Genomic DNA, 15800 nt, shown 5'->3' on the forward strand with positions numbered 1-15800 from the left:
ACTGCGGTCCTGCAGCTGAGATGAAAAAGACAAGACCAAACAGCCCTGGCAGGATTCTTTGGAGTCATATTTCTTCTGCATTGTAAAGCACTAAAGTCACCAGGAATTCCTTATCTGCTCTCTTATCTGGCAGACAGTTAAACCCCTTGCAAGCCCCTCTAAAATTAAATAGTGCAATCCCTGGCATCAGGCCTGTGAAACAGAATCTACTTACAAGTTTTCTGACTTGTTAGTTGTGGGTGAGAAAGGGCAGATGATTTTTCAACAGATCCTAAATATTTTGGATTTCCACAGCGTTTCTAATTCAGATAAATTTCTTCCTAATAGCTGTACTCAATGCAGTATGCCTCATACAGAAAGTTAGATAAAGAAGGCAAACAGTATTCGTCATGCAGCTTCTGGACTTCGGAAGGAGGCACTGAAAGAGCCTGTTTTATTGACAGCAAATATGAAACTGCATTCAGACACTGTATGAAAAAAGCCTGCTTGTAGATATAGTTAATAATTAACATGTATGTGCATAGAGCAGTCTTCAAGTGACTCTCTCAATCTAAAAGCCCCAAACAGCAAAAATCACCTGGGGGGAGAGGGGCCAGAAGACTAATTCAGGGCTAATTCATTAACTTGATGTTTTCAGTCAGTGACAGGCTCAGAGATGAGTATGTAATACAATATTGCATTCAGGCAGAATCTAGGCACAAGGAGTGGAAATTTAGTCTTACTTCCAGGTATGTGTCAGATCACTTGGTTTACACTGTGCTGGGTGTCTTGTTTCATTAATGAATGTTTAAAAACTTCATCTGTTAGTTCTCCAAATGTCTTCCTTTTTCTGAAGCTACCTTTGTAACAGTGGATGTTTGGTTAATGCTTCTAAAATCCTTGTTAAAAGGAGTAAGACTATTGTCACATTTAAAATATTACTGATTTTTTTTTTTAGTATAACAGTAGAGAACATTCATGGCTAGCAGAAGAGCCTACATCTGGAAAGTAACAATGCTTACAAAATTACTCATTGTAATTGAGTATTGATCACATAACTACCATGACACAAACAATTTCTAAATCAATTCAGCAAACTGGAGAGGGCAGCAACATTATATGGCTTGTTCTAAACATCTATTGTTTCCTTTTCTAAACTTGTCTGTCTTTCCTTAACCTGAACTCCAAAAAAAAGTTTGTAATTAGTAACTGTGTAAAAAACTTTAATTGTTCATAGCTCTGTTTATTCTACCCCCCAGCAAAGCAGTCTCCATTGACCATCTCCCTCAGTATAGGTCATGAATCTTGCCTTTGTTCTACGACTGCCAACAGTACAATTTACATAAAAGACAATTTGGGATAGAGGTAACTCCAGTCAATTTCTTCTTACCTTTAAAGAGGAATTAAAAAAAAAAAAAAAAACAAAGAGCAAGTCAACAGCAAAATGGACTGGAATGTTTGATTGGTTACAATTATAAATAGTGGTGTGGAGTAAATTTAAAACACCATTCCCTAAGGGGCCAGGACGTGAAGCAGCTTGCCCCTAGTCTCTCCTTGCCCTGCCAATGACATCAGCCCTTGGGCAAAGTTAATCACTTCCTGATAGCCTTTGCTTCTGCCCCTCCCATGCTTCCTTTTCTATTTTGAATGCTCTTCCAGGTATTTTGACAAGCCTCCGCCTTCCTTCCCAGGACTCCCACATGTTATGGAGCTGATTAGCACAATCACAGAGTTCAACCATTAACCAGAAGCTAAAAGAAATCAAACACAAAGCTCCCTGCAACCCCCCTTTCTCTTATTCTGCTAACTCCTCTTCAGTACAGGTCTTTTTCCCATTTTTTGAGGCTGCCAAAAGGAAATAAGATGGAGTGATTTTATCACAAAGAACAGTCTTGCAGGGAAGAGGCAACATTTTCTTAAAAACTACCATAAGTGGAAAGGAATCAACAAACACCAGACAAACATTTAGGCACATAACTCCTGGCAACCAAATGTGGCGTTTCTCGACGAATACAGACTGTATGCAATTGCTGGAAGCTTGACTACATGAATGAACTGAGATTTCCAAAGAATTCCTCAGCACAGAGGAAGCAATGAATTTTACAAGTCCAGACATGCTAGGTCTTGCAGACAGCACGCCAAAAGCAGAAAAAAACAATAATCAGATTAGCTGTTGGTGAAAACTCTCATATAGCTAAAAGAACCACCACACACTGCAGTTTCTGTGCTGAGCTTGTGCATCCAGTAAAGCTACAGATGCCAATAGTCATCTTCCAGAGCAGTCTGTATGCTCTCCTTCACTGATGATGGAGCAACAGTCTTGTGGGAAAAAGTAATGCCCGTAACACAATGGTTGTTATTGATACTGTCTGTTCATGGTCTGTATGAAAAGATTTTCCTTCGGCTACTTCTTTTGGGAGAGGTGAGGCAAGAAACAATTAACATGATGTCAGGTGGGGAACCATACAACAATTTTCTTATTCTAGTAAGTTACAGAAGTAAAAAATAGTATAGAAGCATTATTTGTCTTGGGGCAATAGGCAAGGTCTGACATTATGATCAGAGATCATTCTGTGCCTCCACTGTCCAAGTGTGACAGTCATGGGAGTCTTCGTCCTTACTTACAATTTGATGCAAGTATTAAAGCAAAAAATGAGTCACATCCTATGATTCATTTTATACACCGAGATAAAACTCATTCTAATGTGCTGACGATATTTATCTTCACCAGTAAGATTAAATCCATTTGTTACCCAGACACCTAAAACCAGGAAATTGTTTGCATAAATAGCAGTAGTATTACAGATGAAGGGCAAGGCATGTCAACTGTGAAACCTGAAGTGCTCTTACAGAATCCACCCTGACTGGCCAAATTTGCACAGAACCTTTCCAGTGTTTTAAGAAAGAATTCAAAACAATATGCATGTCTGTGGTCTTTAGCCTTATCATTACATCCTCAACTCACACCTTTACTTAATGAATTAAGGATTTTATGTGCAACTTTATTTTGGTAAAAACATTTGCACGAGATATAAGGGAATGGAGAATGAACCTCCAAATATAAATCAGAGGTATGTTGGTGATGATGTTGCATGCAAATTACTTAAGAAAATAATTTTTGGAAAAGTCAATTGGAAAAAAAATAATTACACAAGCTAATTAAATGTGAGCAGGCAAAGGAATAACCATGAGGAAGTATCCTCAATTCAAATATCAAGTCATCAGGATCTACACAAATGTGTTTAAATGGCTATCTGAACTACCAGGAGATTGAGCTTAATACTATAAAAGTAAATACATGAAATCCCCCATATTTCCCTATTTTCAGTGTTTTAAATTCAGAATAGCAAAAAATCTTCTGTTTTTACCTTTCCTTTACTTTTTTTTTTTTAAAAAAAGACCGTCTTTTATTCTTCTACTTTTGAGAGTTGAGAGTCATTGTATTTACCTCATCCAGTAGAGCTGAAATTTACTTTGACTGAAAAACATGCAAACAGCATGGACAATTAACCAAGAGCTACTTCCAGTGAAATAGTACTGTATTTAGCAGTGGGAAATAGCAGGTAACAATGCTTATACTCTAAAGGCAAATAATGGGCAACAGTACTTTCTAGCTATTGCTTTTCAGTGACAAAATCAATCCTACCTGTTAAAGCTAGCCAGAGAATCATTCGAAACTAACCACAGCATCAGAGGAACCAAAAGAAAACAGCTTGCACTGAACATCTTCTCATACAATTTACCCGAATACAGTGCAATTGTTTCCTCATGCATTAGTCAACACTTTGTCCTTCCATTTTATAGGCAATTAAAACACAGAAGTGGTAATAATATAATAGTGCAAATGATGAAGTGTTCTTGCAGTTTATGATTTCTTTTGAATGTTTTTGTTTTAAGATCTGGAGTATATGATTTATTTCCTTCACATTTTTAACAGACTGATGAAGACAGCTTCATCAGTCTAAGTACCATATTTGGTTCTAAGAAATTTCTGCCTCAGCACAGTGCCAAGGGGAGCCTTGTATCATGGTGATAAAAAGATAATCTAAGACCACTTACTAAAGAAATGCAACAGAACAAAATTAGCTCAAATTTTTGCTACCACGATCTTAATTTTGCTCAGCTAAAAAAAATGGTATGCATTTTTACTCTTTGAAGAACACAAAGGTAGAGAAACGGAAATGCACAGTAACAGAATGAAACATTTGCAGATATATTGCTGCTCATATATCACATACTGGCCTTTCCAGTTCCATAAGATGCATTCAGCCACACAGACCTCTAAGTAATTTAAAGGTTAGCTCAAAACAAAAAAAATCCTAATATGAAACAAAGTAGAATTTAGAATTTGGAGATACTTGCAATACTAAGAGAAAAAAATGTCATTACATGTATTATGACATGTTCAATTTGACTGCGATGTGTTACTTGAAATAGCCACAAATTTTAATGCAATGCATTCACAGTACCACAACTTATGCCAATGCAACTTACAGGCATTTCTTGGTTTTGGTGAATGTCTCACCAAAAGAAGTTTAGTGTTTGTGCGCTGGTTGGAAGTCACCAGGTGGGTCAGTCCGTATCTCCAAACAAGACTACAGACAGTAAGAATTTATGACTTACTTCTGCAAAGAGAAAGCAAGGAATGAAGTGACAAGGAAGGGTGACCTCAACCACCTGTACTACATGGACACATATTCAAACAGCAGCACAGAAACTGAAAGACTGAACACTAGACGAAAAATATATTATTTTCATTTTTGTTGCACAACATATTGATGCCAAAAAACCCAACAAAATTAAGCTCAGGTACTTCAGAAACGAAGAAAGGGCTTTGCTTGATGTTAAAGTCTTTAAACTTCCATGAGGTAGAATGTCATCAAGTATCTTCTTTCCCAGAATATATTAAACAGGATAAATCCAATTTAGTTTTTAATGCTGTTGAAAATTCTTTTGATAGTAGTTCATGAAGGGATACTCTGTCATGAGAATACACCCAATTCCGTCCAGTCCAGTCATAGCGCTTGGGCCCACTAGAAAAAAAACAACACCAAAAACATCACACACTGTGTAAATACAGATTATTCAAGAAGACCTGCTGGAAGCCTGTATTTATAATGTATGCCAGAGAGTGCCCAGGAAAAGGAACAGACAGCACTGGGAATGACTGGTGGACAGTCTGGGGAAGTGAAGCAGAAACCAGGTATGTCAGGAACTACTGAGCCATCAAACAGATATGTGTGAAAGGTGACAAGATACATCAGTCACTCCCAGTGGAGACAACCTCTTTCCTTTCTTGCTTTTGGCACTGATTTCCCCACGATTTCTTCCTTTACATCCTTCTTCCCTCATTCAAATGATTTTCTTGCACACAAATATCACAAGGGATATTTATAATGCTGAATTAATGCCACTGATTAGTTTCTGCTCCAGTCACATGCAAATATTCTAACCACAGCAGAAAAGAGATCACCATTTTCACTTTCTTTTTAGATGCAACAAAATAATTTACCAGCTGAAAGCAAATATATTGGCATGTGGTAGACTTGTACCTAAAATGCTATTTTCTTCTGTTCTATCATATTGTTGCTGGCTTGATTTTTTCAGGCCTACATTAAGTATCAAGAAAGAAACTTAAACAGCTGCATTCCATTCCAGACCTTTCTATCCACCCAATTCTCCACATGTGAAATAGGACAATGACTGAAAGGTACTCACTACTGTTAATGTCAATGAAATCAAGAAAATAGGAATGAAAGGTTCATCTGGAATAAACCAGATGATAAACATATCTTGTACAATAATATGTCCTGGAACTCAGACAGTCAACATACAAGGTCTGGCAGAAAACAGACTATCCTATATATATATGAAAACAACCTGCAGATTCTCTACAAACATAAACACTAATCTGAACCTCAATATTCTGAATTACTCCCAAGAGCCAAATGAAGAACTTTCCAACCACTAATCACAGTATGAGAAGTCATAAACACAAGCACAAATCAAAATCACTTTCACTGAAGTCTCCCTGGCTGTATCAGAACTGGTAACTGTTTGGAATCAAGATTATGTGCTCCAGTTACTTTACCGTGCATTTCTCATTTCTTAGCCTTTGTGGTACAAGTGTGTGTTTATACTGTCCTGCACCTAGAGAATGACGGAATGGGATCCAGTTATCCATGAATCTCAGCCTAAGACAGACCATTTAATCAATAACAAAGAAATATGTATGTTATCTGAAATGGTTTTAAATGTTATGCAGTAAATATTGGTGATTACTGTTAGCATATGAAACACCTCCATAGTTCTCTGAACCTCCAAAATGCTGTACAAATGTGACTTTTAAATTTAAAATTAATAATTTAAGCAAAGATCCTGTGAAATCTATAAAATGCCTACTAAATTGAATACAGACTAAATGTATTTCTTATGGAAAATCTGCATACACTTTTAAATAGTAAGAGAGAAGAATTAAAATATCACATTAAGTTTGAAAATGTGATATTTGTTTGAAAATGTAAGTTTGAAAAGTCTTTTCAGTCAAAGGAGCTACATGAAATTACTGCAATCACACTGCTGGCAGGTTGCACACATCCTCTCACAGCCCTTATTTGTAATTGTCAACTAAGTAAACTTTTTACTTTGATGTGTAGATGCACAATACCAAACAGAAGGTTAAAAAAAAATTCCAAGAAAACATCTCTTACACATCTTAGGAATTCCTCTCCCTTGGGATATGTTCTTAAAGACTCAAGATCAACATTTACTGTACAAATGCCCCAAAACCTTCAATGCAAGTGATTACTGACAGCAACATTTGCTTCTTTCACTTCCTAGCATATTGCAGCTGGGAAGATGTCAGTCCAGATCATATAGTATTTGTTGGAGTTGCCTTTCAGAAGTGAGGAAGTAAGTGAACATATAGCATCATATTTCAGGAAATACCACTATTTACCATAATATCAGCTAACAGAGTACAAAACAATGTTTGTAGGTGAATAATTTTTCATCATGGTGAAAAATACCATCAGAGACTTTTCAAGTAGTTCTCTTGTGTATTTTTATTCACTACTGGAGCAATCAAAACAAACAAAACCATACACACAGAACAAAACCTCCCAAAACCCACAACAAACAAACAGACAAACAAACAAAAAAAAGGAAAAGTTTTTCACAAACTCCATATTCCATATGCTGGAGCACATCAGTGCTAGATCAACTAGAGCTGGCTCCAGACAGAAATTATCTGAATTTCGTTTTTCATAAATACTGAAACCTTTGTGTTAGTGATAAAAAATCTTATAAACTGCTTCCTTCACCAGTAACACTGACCAACTCCCTCAGTTCTTTTCCAGGGATAGTGGCAAAGAATAAAATCTTGGGGGGGGGGGGTGGATGACACAGCTACAATGTTTTCTCACTTATCTGGTTGCCCTCCACGCTGAAACCAATCAGAAAACCTGGAATGGATCAAAGCACAGCGTTAGAGAAGACAGAGGAAGCAGCTAGCTAGGGCTCCCTTGAAGTGCAGATGCTTGACAAAAACAAACAGTGTGAGCACAAACATATAAAGCAGGAAATCCCTCAAGCTTAAAAGGGAAGGAGCCACCCTGTTTAAATACAAAGAGAGGTTTAGATCATAACATCATCATCAGTCTTTTTCCAACAGAAGCTTTGTTTGTTTGGGTTTTTTTAATCATTGCTGTATATTTTTTCTGTAAGTAGGCTATAGTCCTGTAGACAGTGGTTTAGGACTGGAACAGTCTATGAAAATTCTGCATTACGCATTTCCTGCATTAATTTAGGTATGTCAGTGTACTGCAGTGCACCCCAAACCTCTACAGCAAATCACAATTGAACATCCAACATGATTATATCATGTTTTGAGAATATACAGAGCTAAAGGGTTACTTATGAAAAGGATATGACATGATCCATGCCATGCTATAAAAACAAGGAAGTACATTTCCACTCAGTCTGCAGACATTACGTTCATAACTAGCACATAGCTTACCTAGTGGGTGAGGACAGCCAGATCTGACGGTTTGGTGTTTGCTTATTGATTACATATGTTCCCATGTCACCACCTAATTTAACTGTTAGTACTCCACTCTTAAAAGATAAAGAAAAGTGAGAAATAAATATTTGCATTCTGTTAATTTGAGAACAATTACTTCATCTGCAGTGGCAGAAATTTAACATATCTGTATCACATTCTCAACTATTTCCTAAACAGTAATAGCTTGGAAAAATTATCATTAGGTATTCAAAACTTGTCTTAATACCTAGCACAAGCTGCATATCTTTGAGTCTGATCTATATTTTAAACTGTCTGGTCAGTTTGATTTTAGTTTGTACCATTCACAATGGCACTACTTAAATGACACTCTTAGGCTTTGACTTGGCATCTTGAAAGGACCATTAGTTCATTTTGCAACAATTAAAACATCACCCAATAACAACTTTTTTCTATTCATGAACAATGCTGAACTGGTGTGGTTACAAGTCAGGAAGCTTTATGTGTCATTGCAGAATTTCAGAGCCATGTAATTTTACCTTACTTTTCTTAAGTAACTGTAACAGTTTCCCAGGGAATAAACACATTTTTTTCTCAGTAATTCTGATTCATACCTCAAAAATGTTCCAGTTCTAAACTCCATGAGGTCTTCTGGTTTTGTTTTAGTTATTCCATCTTTAGACCATTATCCTAGTGAGCATTTCTTTTCTCTTCCTTGCTCATATTTCTTACTGACAACATTGATTCACATTTCTCCTAACTGAGAAAAATATTTTCTGTTCCAACTTTAAGAGTAAAAAAAACAACACTACTTGGACTAGAGTTAATTTACAGATGATCTGAATTATGCTAGTTAAAAAGGGAAACATTTCTACAGAATGGAGTGTGATGATTCAGATAATAGCGTAGTCATATTTAATTTGCAGTGTCTAAAATGCTTCAGGCCCTATAGCACAATAAAGCTTCTTTAAGGGAATCATGCTTTACATGCTTTAGTAAGAAGGTACTGCTAGAGCTACAGTCAACTGCTAGGACTATTTGCTATGTGTAAGTACTTACTATGGGGGAAAAAAATATTTTCATATAAGAGTATCTACTGCCTGCTACTCTGTAGCACAGGCAGCAGCTCAAAGTTTCCTTCTCCCACAAAGTAACTCAGTGTTACTGGTTTCTAACTTATCTCAAGGATCACCAGCCACAAAACAATACTCTCGGGATCTGAGAACAGGCTGCTTCTGTGCTTGTTCAGCGATTTATGGCTGTGATCAGTACAACAAAAATAAAAGGCTCTCCTGGTTCATACTGCCATCAGGTTGTCCTTCCAGTTTATTTATTGGATATTGGTATTCTGCAGAGAAGGATGCGAACAAGCTACTTCTTTGGCTGTCAGAATTTAAACTTTTCCATATCTCAGTGGTCTCAGAGTTGTAGAGATACAGCACAATAAGAGGAGGATGGGGGGTTAAACCTGAGTAGCAATATACAGGTTTCGCTATTCTTCTATGCGTTCTTTAGTGCCATATTAAGTATTCAGCATGATATTATCCCTTATGCTACAGAAACACTCTAATTAAATAGGTTTTCAAAGAGTTAATAAAAATTTATACTATTGACTACATTGTGTGTCAGCTCTTAGAGAGTACTGTTGCTCTATCATTGCAAAATAAACAAAGGTTAACTTCTACTGCTGTGTTGAAAACATTTTCCCATATGTTTTTCAATACTTCTGAAATACTAGAAAATACAATTTGAATTTTTAATAACTTAAATTGCAAGATACTTTTACCATATGTTAAGAAATATTGCTGTATGTGTTTCGTACCACTGAATGAATGTTCTTGGTAACAAGAACATTCTTTGAAAGAGATTTTTTCCCCCTGGACATGAAGAAATCAAGTTCACCATAATGGACAGGCGCAACAGACCTTTATCACGATTGCCACCTTGTGGCTTCCTGTAGCAACAGTCTTGTTTGTTTGGATTACAAGCTGGGACTACTTAAAACTTCTGCTCTTAACAGAAACGACAGCAAATTATTAATTGTCATCATACAGTCTATGCAACAAAGGACCACTGGTAAAAATTACCATGTAAAAATATTACCTTTTTAACCTCACAATGAGTCAATGTCAAACAAAATCCACCATACAGTGGATGGAGAAAAAAATTATTAAATAAAATGACTCATCACCTTCACCTTAATGAGGTGTCTATTAAATGGGTAAATTTTAACCTTTTTACTAATTTTTGTCCTAAGGTCTTTACATCATGCTAATAGGTGCTGATATCCTAAAACATACTGAAGAGTAGTGGTTAAAAAATGCTTTTTACCAGGAAAGCAATTAGCTATAACATTAGCTACATACTTAAAGCAACAAACAGTATTTGCTAAACAGAATGCTACTAACAATATGTTATTTTATATCCTAGTTATCAGAAACAAAAAAAGAACATTACGATGACAAAGCTACATAGGAGCAAGTCCAAAATTATTTGGTTTCCTATTTTGCACAGTGCAATCCGAACCATCTGCTTCAACGACCTTGAGCATAAGACTTTAACTGATAGGGCCAGTAGAAAGCTATCTCCTTGTGGTAAGACATAAAGAGGGAGCAGTAGTTATGTGACCTCAAAAAAATGTAGTAATCAAAGACGTGTGTTACAGACAGCAGTGTGGTGACTTCTCCTAGTCATGTTGAGGGCTGTAACACACAAACACAAACCACTTCAGGAACCGAACTTATACAAAAACTAAAAAATTCCCTATACAAATAAAACAGACATTTCTAATCTGAGTCCATCATTCCTGTAAAAGAATTTGGGTGGCTGACCTACTGAAGTCTCCAGTTATCAGGACAGCAGCCACCCAATGTCTCCTGTGACAGCAGCCTTCTCCCCATGTACGCTCTGGTCTCTCTTCTGCAACCACTTACCCCAACACTGCATTATCTTGTTGCTTCTCTCCACCATAGGCTGTCATCAGTAAAGCTAAGACAAACATACTCTATTTGGTCAAGACAAATGCTGTTTCTCAGTATTCGGGGCAATCAAAGAAATTGCTCTAACAGTTACACATTATGTAAATGTACTATGCCATGTAGGCTTGTCCTAGTATTTGCCAGAAGGGAACTGATTGCTATGTCAGATGTGTATGCCTGTTTAGAAAAATTTATAGTCTACTGTCTATAGAAATTAGAAACCAGTTTCCACCTCCTCTTGTGTTCACTTATTCTATATTATGCCTTTCCCTATACATGAAACATTTTAAATCCTCAAATCATACAACAGTACGTGTTGTTTTTTACCAGAATTGTTGCCCCAGTCAGTAAAAGGAGCCATATTTTAACAATCAAGCTGTAAATACTAATTGTATTTTAAGTGTCAGCACTAAGGTGACTAATCTAAATCTAATCTCTTTCTAATAAAAAAACCCAACAAAAATCAACCAACAACAATTACAGTGGCAATACAATGTTTAAAACATACCCCTAAAGAGACATCATAATCTTCTGGGGTAAAAGGCTTATCTGTCAGGTCCTCAAAGAAATCTGCTAAGGAGTCCAGTGTTTCTTCGGCCAGTTTTTCATAAGTGGTCTCATCTAAAGAGCTACAAATGACATAAAAGCCCGTAATTAGGAGGAAAAGCATGGAAGACACCATTTTCCCTTTAATAAAAACATACCAAGACCATGACCTTGGATGAAACAGTAACCGTGAAATGACCGTATAAAACAAGTAGTAATTTTTCTTAAGGTGATGTAGATAACAATCCACCTTATAACTGGCGGTGGAATTTTGAAATTTTTTCCTCTTAACTGAGGAAAATATACTTCTTTCCTTAGATATACTAATCCCTGTTTTAGTAAGGAGAGACAGATTTCCAAGAAAGGCATTTTCATAAATGGACCTTGTGCAAGGATTACTTAGTTTTGAACTCTACGAACAGAGACAAAACCACCTCCTGCTTAGGAATATGTCATTTGGCTCTACAAAACTTGCTGAAGCTATAAGCATTTAAGAAACATCAACATCACATGCCATGTTTGTGCACAACTGGAATTACCAACACAGCCTAGTAATTAGATGCTATTTAAAGTGTGCTTCTGAACTAATACATACAATTAAAGTCTTCTCCAGAGAGTCTCAAAGCATCCTTGTAGCCATTATGTAAGGTGTATGTAAGCACCTGTGAGACTGCTTCTGTCATCCTCTTTAGTGGAAAAAAGTCTAGATCAGTTTAACTAACCAAGTGTAATTAAATCACATAAGTTTTTCCATTTGTATTAGTGTCAACTTTTAAATGAGTGTGTAGGTGAGTATCTCTACCAACAGACAATTCAGTAAAATAATCTCAGTTCTTGCTAATGGGTATGGCAATACAACAGTTATACGGACTAAGTATCTAATATATATCAGTTGATAATATAGAACATCGTTTTCTAAAAAAGTGTCTTGTGAGCCAGTTACTGAAATACACTCTATGCCACTTATGTGAGAGACACCACAAAAACGCCTTGGGACATGGAGAACGGAAAGCCTTAGGATCAGGTAGGATTCATGTACTGGTTCAAGATGCAGTTCAGGCACTTAATGGCAAGAGCCACTTCAGACACCCACACAATCCTTCATTGTGTCTCCAGCTGCTGCATTAGAAGGGGAGAAGCCTCTGACAGATGCTGTGTCACACCCTCTCAGCATCAGAAGAAACTTCATACCTCCTGACATACATGAAATTGTGCTAGACACCCACGTTTAGGTACATGAATTATTTCTTAAGTGACTTCCCAAATTCACACAAAATGCTTTTAAATAAAACTGTAGTTGTCCTTTAAATCACATCAGCATTAGTCTGGTAGTCTTAACATGTATATAAGTAATTTTAAAATACATAACTGATATTTTCATATGAGTATCTCAAAATACATTTCACCTTGTGTCACTCAGAGTTCCTGCACTTCTCAAATTCATGAACCGAACAGTCCTGCTCTTCACATCTGAAGAATACTGTAATTGCTGTTGAAAGTAAGCAAAAGTAAAATGCAATTAGAAGTTAAAACATCAAGAATTAGAAATTACGTATTTATCACATAAATTAAATAGATCCTTGAAGTCTTTTCCATCCTCAAGTAAAATGTTCATATTCTATATCACAGAGCTAATATGGAAAGAATTATGCAGCTTTAGTCCTTGGGTGACTGAAGCAATCCAGGACACCCTTGTCTTCCTCATACAACCTAATGAAAAAACCCCATCCTTTGACTCACAGCAAAGTGAACTAGGAAAGAGAACTGCTTTCTCTTCTATTGGTCTACCACAGAAATATTGAATAACTTTAGACAACTGGCTTAGGCCTAGATTTTCACAAGCATCCACCACTCAAACACTGCAATATCAACAACTTGCGTCCCTCTGTTGGAAGCTACGAACATATTAAACTGATATAAATAGAGCCACTGAATACTTATGTACGAAAGAGCCAAAACTACTTCATATTTCAGAGCTCTCTGTAAAACAAGCAGTTTAGCTTCTAATTTCTCTTGGTACGGGGAAAAACAAGTGCTTTAAAAACCAAAGCAAAGTTATGGAAAAGCTGTATCAACGTACTAGCAATATCAGACAAGAAAGCAAAATGGGGATGCAATACATGGACAAAGATAAAGCTGATCCCCAGACTAGACATACTAGCAGAAGCACTTATTCTATCCACCAAGAAAGAAAGATAGCACACTTGCCATTTTCTTCTTAACCAGAGCCGACTATTTGAATAAATGGTAAAAGAGCATTATTGATTGCTTTTTGTGTACTTGTGCAAGGTTGTGAAAACTAACAGACTGAGCTGAAAACAAGTGACATTTGAAAAGGAACTATGACAGCCCCTCTTCAAGCACAGGAGAGCAAAACACAGACCCATCTCTCTCCATGGGGTTTGACATCTATCTGCAGGCACTTCAGATGAACTGTCTGTTATCCAAAACCATGACACGTACAGAAAGGACGGAGAACAGCGTCACAACGCTACAGGTCGACAAAATACACGGCGGTGCCTACGTTTCTGACTCTACCCTTCAGCATTCTTTAACACACACTTAGAATCAAAAGCTACAAGCCCAGGAATATGTTCAGGTTCTGTCCAGGCTGAGCGGCTCTACCTCCATCAGAGTGTGTTCTCACCCTCGGTCCGTGGCTGGGGGCTGCCAGCCGCGGTGCCGGCTCACAGCCAGCACGGCCTCCCGCGCACGCCCCGTGCGACTGGCAAGGGGCTGCAGGGCAGTGAAACAGCTCCCGGACTGTGACAGGTCCTGGGGGAGGGACGGCACGAGACAGGGACAAGAAAAGAGGGAAGGATTGAGTGAAGGAGAGAGGGACGGAGAGAGGACGCGCCGCCCCGCCGGTCGGCCGCGGGAGGCCCGGCGCAGCCGCGAGCTCACACCAACCTGCTCGGAATCGGCGGCCGGACCGGGAATCGCCGCCAGACTCCCTTTGCTCCCTGTCCCCCGCCCTAGCAGGCGCTCGGCCGCGGCCGCCCCGCCCGCCCCCGCAGGCCGCGCCTCGCCCCCCCCGCCCGCTCGCTCGCTCGCTCGCCTGCCCGCCCCTGTCTCACCGTGCGGCCGCGACCGGCGGCGGCCGTGCCCACCCTCGGGGCGCCCCCGGTGCCGCCGCTCCCCCGCGCCGCCGCCCGTCCCGCGGCGCGAACCGCGCCCGCCGCCCCCGCCCGCCACATAGCGCCAGCGTCGCTGCGGAAGCGGCGGGGGCGGGGCCGGGGCGCGCGGGCACTGCCGCCCCCCGGCGGCGGCGCGCGGAGCAGCGCGGGGATGGGCCTGGTCGGGCCCTGCTCTGCCGTGTGGGAAAGGGGAGAAGTGGAAGGCGTGGGATTCCTTCGCAGTCCCTGCTGGCTCCAGCCTCAGTACCGCCAGGATTAATTACATCCAATTGTTGTGCTATCGAGACAACACAGCCGTATCGGAGCCGAGCGCGGCTCGTCGCTAGGCGAGGCTTTCGCAGGCGGCGGCGCTTTCCTCTCCCGCCTTTCTGCGGTGTCCTTCCCTCGGCACTGACGCGGCGCGGCAAGGCTGTCCCTGGGAAACCGGTGCTGGGCCCTGGTGTGCTGCTCAGGCCTCTTTGCGTGCTTAGGAGAACTCAGGGATCCCGAATATGACCGGTGTCACAGACACAAAGAGCTGCGACGGTCACTTGTTAACACGACCGCACCTGCTGTGCCCTTGCATCTCGGCTGCTGTTCTCTCAGCAGGGAATAATTCCTCGTGGGCAAATTCCTGCTGGTGCCTGCTCTGGCAGAGCAATCGCGCTGGGTAGGTTTACAAGGAGCTGGAGCCTGGGAAGAGTAGCAATTAGAAACCACACTACACACCAGGCACTCGCTAGGGGACCTGTTCTAGGATGATTTCCTGTGACAGAGAGTATCCTGATCAATTACATCCTGTAGGTAAAATGTTACCCTGAGCTAGTGTAGTGGGCTGACCCTGGCTGGACCCCAGGTACTCACTACAGCCACTCTCTCACTCCCCTCTGCAACTGGACAGAGGAGACTAAAAAAAAAAAAAAAAAAACCAAAACAAAACAGAAAAGGGTTCATGAGTTGAGATAAGAGCTGGGAGAGGTCACTTACTGATCACCATCACGAGCAAAACAGACTGAAAGTGGGGATATTAATTGAATTTATTACTTGCAGGGTCAGATTAAAAGAGTGAGAAGTAAAATATTCTTAAAAACACCTTCGCCCACCCCTCCTTCCTTCCATGTTCTCCCTCCTCCCCCCTAGTGGTGCAGGGGAACAGGGAAT

The 15800-nt window shown here is 39.5% G+C and overlaps 1 protein-coding gene across 2 annotated transcripts; it reads right to left on the reverse strand.

The window, feature by feature from the left end:
- Positions 1-4702: 4702 nt before the first annotated feature.
- On the reverse strand, positions 4703-14753 carry FXN (frataxin). Of its 2 annotated transcripts, none has more exons than XM_064641016.1 (5): positions 14601-14753; positions 12930-13012; positions 11486-11606; positions 7997-8094; positions 4703-5012 (listed from the first exon to the last, which is right to left on the reverse strand). In XM_064641016.1, the coding sequence occupies exons 1-5, from the start codon at positions 14718-14720 to the stop codon at positions 4859-4861; spliced, it is 576 nt and encodes a 191-aa protein (XP_064497086.1). In that variant the 5' UTR covers positions 14721-14753; the 3' UTR covers positions 4703-4858. The 2 variants fall into 2 exon arrangements, with proteins under 2 accessions (XP_064497086.1, XP_064497087.1); XM_064641017.1 differs by lacking the exon at positions 14601-14753 and adding an exon at positions 14149-14169.
- Between the last annotated feature and the right edge of the window lie 1047 nt (positions 14754-15800).

This window comes from Pseudopipra pipra, chromosome Z (genome assembly GCF_036250125.1).
Source record: "Pseudopipra pipra isolate bDixPip1 chromosome Z, bDixPip1.hap1, whole genome shotgun sequence".
Lineage (NCBI taxonomy): Eukaryota > Metazoa > Chordata > Aves > Passeriformes > Pipridae > Pseudopipra > Pseudopipra pipra.

Excerpts from the sequence above, each read along its gene's own strand:
- FXN (XM_064641016.1), bottom strand. The coding sequence starts at position 14,720 with ATGTGGCGGGCGGGGGCGGCGGGCGCGGTTCGCGCCGCGGGACGGGCG. Across the intron at positions 8,095-11,485 it reads ATTATGATGTCTCTTTAGGG|AGTGGAGTACTAACAGTTAA; the intron begins GTATGTTTTAAA and ends TTATCTTTTAAG. Across the intron at positions 5,013-7,996 it reads TGGCTGTCCTCACCCACTAG|TGGGCCCAAGCGCTATGACT; the intron begins GTAAGCTATGTG and ends TTTTTTTTCTAG.